This window comes from Ornithorhynchus anatinus, chromosome X5 (genome assembly GCF_004115215.2).
Source record: "Ornithorhynchus anatinus isolate Pmale09 chromosome X5, mOrnAna1.pri.v4, whole genome shotgun sequence".
Taxonomy (NCBI): domain Eukaryota; kingdom Metazoa; phylum Chordata; class Mammalia; order Monotremata; family Ornithorhynchidae; genus Ornithorhynchus; species Ornithorhynchus anatinus.
This window is the reverse complement of record NC_041753.1, coordinates 52,249,332-52,262,889: the sequence shown is the minus strand read 5'-3', so window position 1 is coordinate 52,262,889 and position 13,558 is coordinate 52,249,332. Positions and strand designations below refer to the sequence as shown.

Sequence of the window (13,558 nt, the reverse complement as noted above, 5' to 3'; positions counted from 1 at the left end):
AACCTGTACTTCCAGATTCTGTTGTCACTGGGGATAGAGAACTGATGATCACCAGCCTCTGTGAAAACTCTTTGTGTTCTTGAAGCCCTTGATTAAAGCATCCCTCAGGCTTTCTTCTCCAGACTGAGTAATAGAAGTCCCTTTAACCTTTCCTCAGCAAATCATTGAATCATTTAGTCGTAAAAATACTGAAAACATTTTCTTTTAAAAATCAGCTACTCATATTTCAAAGCAAATGGAAAAAGAGCAATATAATCATTATCTTCTTTTAAAATTTGCCTACAAGACTGCACAAAGGAGGAAGACACTATCTTGGATTCCTCCATGAAAAAATTTCAATATTTTAAAAACTTTAAAACATTTTTAAAAACTCTCCTTTAGAGATTTTGTAACAAAGAAAAAAGTGGTAAGACTAGAAGCAGTGTGTCCAGTTGGATAGAGCACGGGCCTGGAAGTCAGAAGGACGTGGGTTCTAATTCCAGTTCCACCACTTGTCTGCCATGTGACCTTGGGCAAGTTACCTCACTTCTCTGTGCCTTGTTACCTCATCTGTAAAATGGAGATTAAGGCTGTGAATCCCATGTGGGATATGGACTGTGTCCAACCTGATTAGCTTGAATCTATCCCAGCGCTTAGAACAATGCTTGGCACATAGTAAGCACTTGACAAATACCATAAAAAAATGGCTGGCACTCTAGGTGGGACTCTGTATGACTTTATGTTTTCAGCAATTTCCCAGAATGGTGAATATTTGAACAATGTATTTTTTCACCACTTGGCAGTTCTCTTTGACCTTGATTTTTGTTAGCGTGAAGGTTTTTGTAAATGTCTCCCTGAGAATGTTCAAATGCTATTAGTATATAAATTATCATTGCTGCAAATGATTTTATATAAGTTAAAAGACATTCCTAATTACTTTCAGAGGAACTAAAATGTATTTCATTATCCTACTGCTACGTTTTCCAAAAGAGGTTTTCAAGCAGTAGGCAGCGTAGAGTGTTTACTTAATTGTCTGCCTTGGAGTTTTAGTATCCCCTTCGGTTTCAGCAACAGTTTTACTTTTCACATCTTGGGCAGTCGTCAAGACGATTTTACCAATTCTCATTTTAAAGGGAAGTGAATCTGCTATAGATGGCACCGTTCCTTCCAAGAACTAATTTATATCCCCCAACAAAAACAAGACACTTCAAAGTCTCCTTCACTGAATAACAAATCACATTTTACTAGTTTTTGATGATCTTGAAAGCCGTATCTCAATTTTGCAAATCCCAGAAAAGATTTTCTTATATATTGGTGGGGCAAGACAAATGAAGATTTACCAACTGTCACAAATTCTGATCACTAATATCAACCAATCAATCAATCAATGGTATTTACTGAGCACTTAGCCTGTGCAGAGCACTGTACTGAGCGCTTGGGAGAGTACAGTACTACAGAGTTGGCAGATATATTCCCTGCCCACAGCAATCTTAATTTTTATTTCCTCTACCCATTACTGAGAGGAGAGTGCCCCCTCTTAACCAACGTTTAGTATGAACTGGCATACTGTTCATTACAGGAGTTATAAAGGTTAATTTTCAAATGCTGCAAAAAAAAATACTTGAATTCTAATAGGGGGTGAGGTTCCTTATTGTGAGCAAGTAGCACAGGAGGAAAATATATATATAGACATTCCTCTTGAGATCTTTGGAGGTTGTTTTTTTCAAAGATTTAAAAGGAATTATTGTCGTATTTATGCCGTGTTAAAATCTGATCCAGTTTTGGCACTGTCTCCCTTGAAATGAGCATTGTCATAGATCAGAACTGCAATTTTCCAAACTAGGGTCTCTAGATAAACTGAAGCCTGAAGACCTAGTTGTATATTTATGCCCCTTAATGGAAATGCATCAGGATATTAAATTGAAAGGTTTGTGAGAGGGAGAGCTGGTTCAGATATTGCAAAGACAGTCTGCACACACCAAGGCTTCTAAGGAGCTGTCCTTTGTCTTCTAGTCTGTAAATGTTGGTTATATTGCAAACTGTTGAACATGTCTGTGCATCTTTCCCACCCCGTTCGATCATAAAACAGGAATGGATTTTAGTGGGCAGAGCAAATGAAGGAAGGCTCTAAATGTGTTCCAATGGGTCCTCTGTAATTTCTTCTAAAAGCAGTTGTTTTCTCTCCGATTTTATATACTTCAATATTGTGCCGTTAAGATACGACAAGCAATAACTTCATATTTTCATTTATGTTTTAATTTACCTTCTCAAAGGTCGTCGTAATCTGAGGCTGATCATGGAATATTTGCCCTACGGAAGTTTACGTGATTATCTCCAAAAGCATAAGGAAAGGCTGGATCATAAGAAGCTATTACAGTACACGTCTCAGATATGCAAGGTAGTATAATATGACCCCCTGGTCCTCTTTAGAAAGCACACTGTGTAGGAATACCCCTCGTTATGATCACCCGGCAAAATGTGCAACTCAGGGGTAAGGTAATTCCCCTCTTATCCCCTCTTTTTTTAAAAAAATGTCATGTTTGTGAAGTGTTTACTCTGAGCCAAGCACCTCGTTAACTGCCGGGGTCGATAGGATTTGATGGGCCTTCCCCTGGCTCCATTGCCTCCTCACCTCCTCTCCTCAGCCACTTTCCCGTCCCCTCCATCCTGCTTTGGTGCTGTATTTAAAAACAAAACAAAAACAAAAACGGAACCAGTGGCAGCTGCTGCAAAACTGAGCACAGCCACCACCCACCCTAACCCTTCCCCTGGTAATCCCGCCTCTCTGCCCTGACCAAAATCCCAGGGATGGGGGTAGGGACAGATTGACGGGATGAGGCAGCGCGGCCCCTTCCCAACTCTCCACCGCCTCTCCCTCTGAGCCCATCCCCCTTTCTGAGCCCAGGGTCCTAGCAGGAAGGGAGAATGAGGTGATGGCTGCATTCGCAGCAGCAGTTAGCGTTACTACGGTCAGTCGAAATGCTGGGAAACAGCATGGCCTAGTGGCAAGGGCACGGGCTTGGCAGTCAGAGGTCATGGGTTCTAGTCCAGGCTTCGACACTTGTCTGCTGGGTGACCTCAGTTCTCTGTGCCTCAGTTACCTCGTCTGTAAAATGGGGGTTAAGAGTGTGAGCCTCATGTGGGACTGTGTCCAACCTGATTACCTTGTATCTGCCCCAGCACTTAGAACAGTGCTTGGAACATACTACCCGCTTAACAAATGCCATGATAATAATTATTATTATTTCAATCAACCCGTCCCCTGACCCATCCTTGCCTGGCCCTCCTCCCCCTGCTGCCGGCTCCCTCCCATCTGACCCCTTGAATTGTCCTCTTTCCCCACCCCTTGAATCATCTCCTCTCCCCACCTCTATCCCACAGCTTCAGCCAGATGTAGCCTGTGGAATTTCTGCTCCAATGTGGGAAAGCTTCCCTTCATCTGCAACCTGTTCCTGCCCAACTCACTGTTCCTTTTCGCCTTTACTCAAACCTGGCTCTCTCCAGATGACACTGCCTCCCCCGTCGCTCTCTCCAGAGGGGGCTTCATCTCTTCTCCCACTCCCCAAAGCTCGCCGAGAAAAGGGGAGGAGTGGGCTTCCTACTCGCTTCCCAATGCCAATCTCCCAATACCCCCATCCCTCTCTTTCCTATCCTCTGAAGACCATATCATCGACCTCTACCACCCACTCCAGTTACCAGTCATGGTCATGTACCACTGCTCGGGCCTCACCCCCAACTTTCTGAACCATTTCAATCCCTTTCACACTTTCTTTCTCTCTTTCCCTCTGATTTTCTATTACAACTCAGCCTGGCCGCTTCGCTCCTCTAAGGCCAACCTACTCACCGTACCTCAGTCTCACCTGTCTCGTCGCCAACCTCTTGGCCGCATCCTCCCTCTGGCCTTTTCCCCACTGTTAGAACAGTGGATCATTCCAAGTTCTTAGTAAATGTTACTAATTGATCCAGTCAAGGCCGACTTGGCTGTCATTGTTGGTTTTGTCATGTGGATGTGTTTTCCCGAGAAATTATTTTATTTTTTTCTTGGGCAGTGGAGGGAGAGATCAGATTTGGGGGCTAAGTATTTGTTCTAGTTACTTTTTGTTTTCAAGAAACGTGTTGAATTGTATTTTTGTTTCCAAAAAATTGTATTGCACTATCATTTAGTTAAATGAATAAATACAATATAAAGTTTCTTATCCTTAGGGCATGGAGTATCTTGGAACAAAGAGATACATCCATAGGGATCTGGCCACAAGAAATATCTTAGTGGAGAATGAGAACAGAGTTAAAATTGGAGATTTTGGATTGACAAAAGTCCTGCCACAAGATAAGGAATATTACAAAGTGAAAGAACCTGGAGAAAGTCCCATATTCTGGTAAGTTATGCCTTTCAATAAAACAAATGCAAGTAAGAGTGTCCTGACTCTCAGAATTGATGTTTACAGAAGCAGCGTGGCCCAGTGGACAGAGCACTCATTCTGACTCTGCCACTTGTCTACTGTGTGACCTTGGGTGAGTCACTTAACTTCTCTGGGCCTCAGTTCCCTCATCTATAAAATGGGATTAAGACTGTGAGCTCTAGGTAGGACAGGGACTGTGTCCGACCTGATTATCTTAGCGTTTAGAGGGATAAAAGGGGAGGGATTACTCCAGTGCTTAGAACAGTGCCTGGCACATAGTAAGCACTTCACAAATGCCATTATTTATTTTCCTATACTGCATTATATGGCCAATTTGCAGTCATCTGAGAATGGGAGGCTAGCCTGGATCTTTGAGATCTACAGCTAATCTTATCGTGTTCTGCAGCTTCAACTTCTTCACTAAACCCTTTATCTAACATGCCGACGCACAAAATCGATTTTTTTTCGCATTTCTTCCCCTTTTAGTTTCACTACTCGCTCTTTTTAAGGAGCAGTAAAATGGCCAAAAATGTCAGAGGGGGAAAGAAGAAATCAATCGGTCAGTCGATCGGTGGTATTTATTTAATAGCTTACCGTGTGCAGAGCACTGTACTAAGCGGTTGGGAGGGTACCATACAAGACACATTGCCTGCACACAAGGAGCGTACAGTCTAGAGAAACAAATGATCTGGCTAATTCTCAAACTGAATGATTAACCTCTGGGTAATTGAGAGTCGACAGTAATTGTTACTGTATTTTATGTCCAGTAAGCCCTGACCTTGGATGTAACCAGAATGCTAAAAGTCACTCAAAGCTGCATTATGGGATCAGGTTCTTGGATTGGATTGAATGTGGGAGGTGAGGATGAACACCTAGGCTTTATTCAGCATTGTTTCAGTAAAAGCTCCAGCAAATACACTGTGTTCTTTTCTAAGAGGTTAGAGAGATTCCCACATCTGATTTTTTGTCATTGCATGCAGGTCGGAGAAACTGGGTCAGATTATGGTGACCTCATGGGATGTTTAAGACCAAATTGGTAATAATAATAATACCCTGATTTTACATAGCACTTTTATTCCCAAAAGACTTACTTCCCATTACTTTTCTCATTTTTGTTCTCACAACGTCTCCATGAGGTAAGGGAAAGCGGGGATGATCGTTCACATTTCACTGGTGAGGAAACTGAGGGACTTGCCCAAGGCCGCACGGCAGGCCAGTGGCAGAGCTGGGACTTGAACTCTCGTCCTCCATTCCCCCGTTCTTTCCATTATTCCACACTTCCTCACATCCAGAACTCGGAGGGGGAATTGCAGGGCTCCTGGCAAGAGGGTGTAGGGCTATCATTTTAAGCAGTCACTGTCCCAGAGGACAGGCAGATTGCCAACAAAATACTCATTTAACTAAAAGGTTCCAGTGGTCCTGGAAATTTTTTTAAATCACCAGTCTAATGTGTGCAGTAGAAAGGCCAAAGAGAGGCTGTATATCATCTGGAAGGGGATAGAAAGCAAGACAAAAGCCTTAGTTTCGCACTAGGGAAATCCACGGTACCCCTATCCCAGGAATCCTACATGCAGTTCTGAACCCAGCATCGCAGGAGGGATTTGTTGAATGAATGAATGAATCAATCAATCAGTGGTACTTATTGAGCGCTTACTATGTGCTGAGCACTGTACTAAGTGCTTGGGAGAGTACAATAAAGCAGAATTAAGTCTTCCATCAGATTGACATAATAGAGTGCAGAGATTGGAACAGTGCAGAGAAGGTCGACCAAAATGCCAGGGGGAGAGGAATACCTAATTATGAGGACAGACCAAAAGAGCCGTGACTCGTCCGTCCGGAAAGCCACAGGCTGAGAAGGGGACATGATTGAAATCTACCGAATGAGAAAGGGTGTGGACCGGGCAAATACAGAATTGTTATTTGCCAAATCCCCCAATAACAGAATGAGGGGAACAGCCGCTGAAGCTTGATGTTGAGCGAGGATCGAAACAAAAAGAAGCATTGCTTCACCCAGTCGGGGAGCAAGCCTGTTGAATCTGTTCAAATGAGAAATGATGTAGGCAGAAAATAAGTTCTGGATGTGTTTGGATAAATTCATGGATGAGCAGTCCATAATGACTTCTTATAAGGAAAGTTAGGGGTGGAGTGGGAAGAAGTTAAGGGTGTGAGTTGGCCCCTGAACCCCAGGATGAAATTCAAGGAGGGCAACTATCTCATGAATCCTCCTAGCGTCCAGTTGCCTCCGTTAGAGACAGGTTATTGAGATGGATGACCTAACCCAGTAATGGCAGTATACATTTAGATAAACTCTTGTGTGTTTGATTTTCACAGTCAGTTCTGCTCTAATATAATTTGCCGGCTGACCCGGTCCACGACCCCGGCTGGGACTTAGGTGCAGCCGGCAGAGGGGGTCAGCTCTTTTAGGATCAGACCAATGGGTCATCCGGTATGTGTCTCCAATAGAGGCAACTGGATGCTTGGACAAACAGTGTGATAGTTGCCCTATCAGTGGTATGCACTGAGCACTTACTGTTTGCAGTGAATTGTACTGAGCGCGTGGGAGGGTGCGATACAATAGTATTGGTAGACAATTCCCACCCCCGAGGATCTTACAGTCTAGCGCTGTTCAACTCAACACATTTCTCGAATAGAACAGATACTCTGTCTCCAAGTCCGATCTCTCCCACCACTGTTCAAGAAAAACTAAAACCATTTTCCCCGAAAACGTCGCACTGTAGCATTTGCGGTGCCTAAAACCACACACCTGCATAAGTGCGCACAACTGTCTCTTCCAACATCACATTACATTTTTCCAAACAGGCTCACGTTGTCAGAAGAACGTTCCTTAATTCTGCAACATCACTCTAACCAAAATATGTCACGATAGCACACATTTTGGTGGAATGAAGTGTACCAAAATTATTAAAGATTTGGAATGCAGAGAAATAATGGGAGAGACATCATGAGTTCTTAGTCCAGCAATTGGAAAGGGAGGGGATTTGTACTATCCTTATAGCCTGTTGGCTTTTTCACACGACTGAGGTTTGAGGGCTGCCAGGATCTTTTTTGGTCTAAACGTTTCTGAATGAGCATTAGTAGTTATTTTTTTCTATCGCATTAAGATCTGGTCAAGGGGACACTCCCAGGGAGACCTTAATTCGAAGGGATGGGGCACAGTATTTCCTCCCTCCAGGGTTTGGGCTGGATGAACAAGGTGAGAAATGCCAAAATGCTTGCTGTTGGGGTGAGAAAGTATCGTCTGTTCCTCGGAAACACGTCAGGTTGTGGGGTGGGTGGGGACGGGAGTGGCCTGGCTGGTTTCCTGGAAAGCTCAGTGGCACAGCAGTTTGGCCGATGAGTTTGGATTTAGCTAGGTGATGCCGAAGTTGGTCCCAACCAGCTGGGGAGAGATTTAGAAGTGATGTGCCTTTTGGTTGTCGTCGTCTTTTGTTGTTGTAGTTTTGCACTTACTACGTGCCAGGCACTCTATTAAACGGTGGGGGGTAATAATGACGATGGTATTTGTAAAATAAATGGTGGTATTTGTTAAGCGCTTACTATGTGCAAGGCACTGTTCTAAGCGCTGGGGGATACAAGGTGATCAGGTTGTCCCACGGGGGGCTCACAGTTTTAATCCTCATTTTACAGATGAGATATCTGAGGCACAGAGAGTTAAGTGACTTGCCCAAAGTCACACAGCTGGCAAGCGGTGGAGTGGGATTGGAACCCCATGACCTCCGACTCCTAAACTCTTGCCACACAACCATGCTGCTAGATCCAGACAAATCAGGTCAGGCGCCCACAGTCGTGTGGATCTGGCCCGGATCGGCCGGCTGCACGGAAGTAGTTGGGGATACTGGAGAATCTGCACGGCGGAGTGAATTAGGGCACGGGCGCGGGAGTGGGAAGGACAACGATAGTGATAATCGATAACGATAATGATTTCGTAAGCACTTACTATGTGCCAAGCACTGTTTTAAGCACGGGGGCCGATAAGGTCTCTGTCCCCGGTCTCCACTCCCAGGGCACAGCTCTCAGGCACCGAGGGCTCTGAGCGCGCTGAGCACGTGATCACCGCACGTGATCTGTGCGCGCTGAGCACATGATCACCGGGTGCCGAGCATGTGACCGCCGCATCACGGCCCCGTGACGCACACGTGATAACGAGGGTGCTGAGCCCGTGATCACCGCGTGACGGCCCCGTGCCACGTTACGGCCACGTGATCAGCCGCGTGCCGTAGTTCCCTGTGCCACGCTCGTGAATTGCTAGAGATGTTCTTGTGAACTCCTGGTGAACAACTTGTGATGTTCTTGTGAATTCCTGGTGAGCCCCTTGTGATGTTCTTGTGAACCACTTGTGAACTCCCCACTTAGAGCTTTGGGATGTTCTTGTGAACGACTCATGAACAACTGGTGAACATCTGGTGAGTACCTGGGTGGTGTTCTTGTGAACTCCTGGTGAGCCACTTGTGATGTTCTTGTGAACCTCTTGTGAACTCCTGACATAGACCTGAGATGTTCTTGTGAACTTCTGGTGAGGTTCTTGTGAACAACTGGTGAACAACTGGTGAGTTCCTGATGATGTTCTTGTGAACTGGTGATGTTCGTGTGAGCTCCTAGTGATGTGCTTGTGAGCCCCTCATGATGTTCTTGTGAACAGCTTGTGTCCACTTGTGATCTTCTTGTGAGCAACTCATGATGTCCTTGCAAACCCCAGGGCCCGCAGAGAAGGCGGGGGGGGGGGGGTCAAGTGGAGGGGATGCGGAGCAGAGGGAAAGTAGGGGGGGTTCGGTCTGGGAAGGCCTCCTGGAGGCGGTGAGCTCTCAGTAGGGCTTTGAAGCACGGGAAGAGAGTCAGTTTGGTGAATGTGAGGAGGGAGGGCATTCCAGGAGAGCAGGAGGACATGAGCCAGGGGTCGACGGCGGGACAGGCGCGAACGGGGGTCTGTGAGGAGGTGAGCGGCAGAAGGAGCCTGAGGAGACAATTCAATGTCCGGAACAATCAGCGGGGGTGACGGGCATGAGCGTCAATGAGGGAAGAAAAGTCGTTTTGCCTGGCAGTGGAGAGGGCCGAGTTAAGGGAGGAAAGGATAAACTTGAAATGGATAAGGTCGTCTTGGTGCTTGGACCTTCTCCAGCAGGGCTCAGCAACTCGAGCATAAGAGCAAAGGAGGCGGACGGAGGCAGAGACCCAGGGCTGTGGGTTAGGGGAACGAGAATGGCGGAGGGAAAGGGGAGCGAGCGAGTTGAGTTGAGTCGAGAGGGTGGAGTTCAGAGCTGTATCAAGTGATTGAGAGAGTGCAATATAATTCTATTAGTTTCTGATCATTTAGTAGTAATGAAATATGGCCAAACTTAATTTAAAAATACTTGGACGTAGGAATTCATTTAGGACATTAATCTCTCAACAGCTGAACATAAAGCAGAGTGTTATGAAAGCCACGCATTAATTTATGGATTGAATGAATCTGAGCAAATGAAGCTGTTCACTACTACTTGCAAGGTTAAAGTAAACCAGTCCCTTTATTTCTAGGCAGCTGACTCCACCTTCCAATTCTCCCCACGAACACTAAGGATTTTGATTTGAATGCCTCTTAAAGTGGTCATGTGTTGGTTGAAATTGATTGGATGGGAGATGTCACTTGCTAGTTAGTAGAGACACACCCCGGGGTACCACCACCGTGTACCCAGTTTGATTATTGTTTGACACCTTCCCCCATAGTACAATCATCCAATCATCTATATCATTTGACATCTTACCCCGCATACTTACCTGAACAGGCTAGATATTCTGGGTTGAGGAAGTAAATCTCTCCTTCCCTCTACCTATCTGCATTGAGATAAACCAATTAACAGTGATTGGATCTTGGGGGAAACTCTGCTTGCAATTTATGTCAGATTTTCCACGGTGTTGAAAGCCTCTGAGTGGATGAACAAAGCAGCTCTTGAACTAGAAAGCAACTTAATTTAGAAATGGGTGATGAAGCAATTGAAGTAAATGCATCTTCTCTGGAGGACCTCACAGAACTTTGAAAATGCAACACAACGTTGTAAGATGCCCATACAGATGAATGCATAGCTGTGGTTTTTCAATCACCAGCTAAAATCTTGGGTCTCAAAAGCTTTGCATCAGTTTTCAATTTATGTGGATTAACTAATATGCTTAAAAATAACAGCGCTAATGGACAGAGAAGTCCACTTGGTCATCCACCACGTGAACAGTGCATGTGATTCCCTCGTGAACACCTCGTGCTGTCCTTGTGCCACACTTGTGAGATCCTTGTGAACACCTCATGAGTCCTTGTACCACGCTTGTAATGTCATTGTGAACTCCTGGTGAGCCATTTGTGATGTTCTGGTGAACTCCTGCTGAGCCACTTGTGATGTTGTTGTGCACCACTTGTGAACTCCTGACAGGCCTGTGGGATGTTCTTGTGAACTCCTGGTGCGGTTCTTGTGAACAACTAGTGACCATCTGGTGAACATCTGGTGAGCTCCTGGTGATGTTCGTGTGAGCTCCTAGTGATGTGCTTGTGAGCCCCTCGTGATGTACAGCTTGTGTCCCACTTGTGATCTTCTTGTGAACAACTCGTGATGTCCTTGCAAACCCCACGTGCCTCAGAGAAGATCAGAGGACGGGGGGCAGGGGCGGAAGTGGAGGGGATGAGGAGCAGAGGGAAAGTGGGGGGGGCTCAGTCTGGGAAGGCCTCCTGGAGGTGGTGAGCTCTAAGTAGGGCTTTGAACCAGGGGAAGAGAGTCATTTTGGTGGATGTGAGGAGGGAGGGCATTCCAGGACAGCAGGAGGACATGGGCCAGGGGTCGACGGCGGGACAGGCGCGAACGGGGGTCTGTGAGGAAGTGCGCGGCAGAAGGAACCTGGGGAGAGAATTAAATGTCCGGAACCTTCGGCGGGGGTGACGGGCATGAGCGTCAATGAGGGAAGAAAAGTAGTTTTGCCTGGCAGAGGAGAGGGCCGAGTTAAGGGAGGAAAGGATAAACTTGAAATGGATAAGGTCGTCTTGGTGCTTGGACCTTCTCCAGCAGGGCTCAGCACCTCGAGCATAAGAGCAAAGGAGGCGGACGGAGGCAGAGACCCAGGGCTGTGGGTTAGTGGAGCGAGAACGGCAGAGGGAAAGGGGAGCGAGCGAGTTGAGTTGAGTCGAGAGGGTGGAGTTGAGAGCTGTATTAAGTGATTTGATAGAATATAATTCTACTAGTTTCTTATCATTCAGTAGTAATATAGTATAGCCAAACTTAATTGAAAAATACTTGGACTTAGGTATTCATTTAGGAGATTAATCTCTCAACAGCTGAACATAAAGCAGAGTATTCTGAAAGCCACGCATTAATTTATGGATTGAATGAATCTGAGCAAATGATTCTGTTTAAATCTTTAGTACACTAGGTGAATTTAAATTTGCGTCTTAAACAAGTTCTGATCCCAGCATTGCAGGAGGGACTTGTTGAGTGAATGAATCAATCAGTGGTATTTATTGAGCATTTACCATGTGCCGAGCACTGTACTAAGTGCCTGGGAGAGTACAATAAAGCAGAATTAAGTCTTCCATCAGATTGACATAATAGAGTGCAGAGATTGGAACAGTGCAGAGAAGGTCGACCAAAATGCCAGGGGGAGAGGAATACCTAATTATGAGGACAGACCAAAAGAGCTGTGACTCGTCCGTCCGGAAAGCCACAGGCTGAGAAGGGGACATGATTGAAATCTACCGAATGAGAAAGGTTGTGGACAGGGCAAGTACAGAACGATAACGATAATGATTTCTTAAGCGCTTACTATGTGCCAAGCACTGTTCTAAGCACCAGGGCTTCCACTCCCAGGGCCCAGCCCTCAGGCACTGAGAGTTCTGAGCGCGCTGAGCACGTGGTCACCGGATCAGTGATCACCAGAGCTGAGCACGTGATCACCGCACGTGATCTGTGCACGCTGAGCACGTGATCACCGGATGCCGAGTACGTGGCCGTCGTGTGACGTCCCCCACTCCCGTGCCTCGCACGTGATCACGGGGGTGCTGAGCACGTGATCGCCGGTTACCGAGCACGTGACCGCCACGTGACGGAGCCCGTACCCCCCACGTGATCACTTGGTCCCGAGCACGTGATCACCACCACGTGATCAGACGCGTGCCGTAGCTCCCTGTGCCACGCTCGTGAATTACTAGTGATGTTCTTGTGTACTCCTGGTGAACAACTTGTGATGTTCTTGTGAATTCCTGGTGAGCCACTTGTGATGTTCTTGTGAACCACCTGTGAACTCCCAACTTACAACTTCAGGGGTGTTCTTGTGAACTGGTTATGTTCTTGTGAACAACTTGTGCACAACTGGTGAACATCTGGTGAGTTCCTGGTGATGTTCTTGTGAACGCCTGATGAGCCACTTGTGATGTTCTTGTGAACTCCTGGTGATGTTCGTGTGAGCTCCTACTGATGTGCTTGTGAGCCCCTCGTGATGTTCTTGTGAACAGCTTGTGTTCACTTGTGATCTTCTTGTGAGCAACTCGTGATGTCCTTGCAAACCCCACGCGCCTCAGAGAAGATCAGAGGGCGGGAGCTGGGACCGGAAGTGGAGGGGATGAGGAGCAGAGGGAAAGTGTGGGGCTCAGTCTGGGAAGGCCTCCTGAAGGCAGTGAGCTCTCAGTAGGGCTTTGAAGCAGGGGCAGAGAGTCAGTTTGGTGGATGTGAGGAGGAAGGGCATTCCAGGACAGCAGGAGGACATGGGTCAGGGGTCGACGGCGGAACAGGCGCGAACGGGGGTCTGTGAGGAGGTGAGCGGTGGAAGGAGCCTGAGGAGACAATTAAATGTCCGGAACAATCGGCGGGGGTGATGGGCATGAGCGTCAATGAGGGAAGGAAAGTAGTTTTGCCTGGCAGAGGAGAGGGCAGAGTTAAGGGAGGAAAGGATAAACTTGAAATGGATAAGGTCGGCTTGGTGCTTGGACCTTCTCCAGCAGGGCTCAGCAGCTGGAGCATTAAGCAACTTAATTTAGAAATGGGTGATGAAGCACTTGAAGTAAATGCATCTTCTCTGGAGGACCTCACAGAACTTTGAAAATGCAACCCAATGTTGTAAGATGCCCATACAGATGAATGCATAACTATGGTTTTTCAATCACCAAGTTTTTCAATCTTGGGTATGAAAAGCTTTGCATCAGTTTTCAACTT

The 13,558-nt window shown here is 46.4% G+C and overlaps 1 protein-coding gene across 12 annotated transcripts in view; it reads left to right on the top strand.

The window, feature by feature from the left end:
* JAK2 (Janus kinase 2) overlaps positions 1-13,558 on the top strand; it is a 176,188-nt gene that overhangs the window by 150,926 nt on the left and 11,704 nt on the right. For all 12 annotated transcript variants that reach the window (XM_029056389.1, XM_029056386.1, XM_029056385.2 and 9 more), the window contains 2 exons: positions 2,253-2,377; positions 4,183-4,355. In XM_029056389.1, the coding sequence (XP_028912222.1) occupies positions 2,253-2,377; positions 4,183-4,355 (298 nt within the window). The remainder of the gene's footprint in view (positions 1-2,252; positions 2,378-4,182; positions 4,356-13,558) is intronic.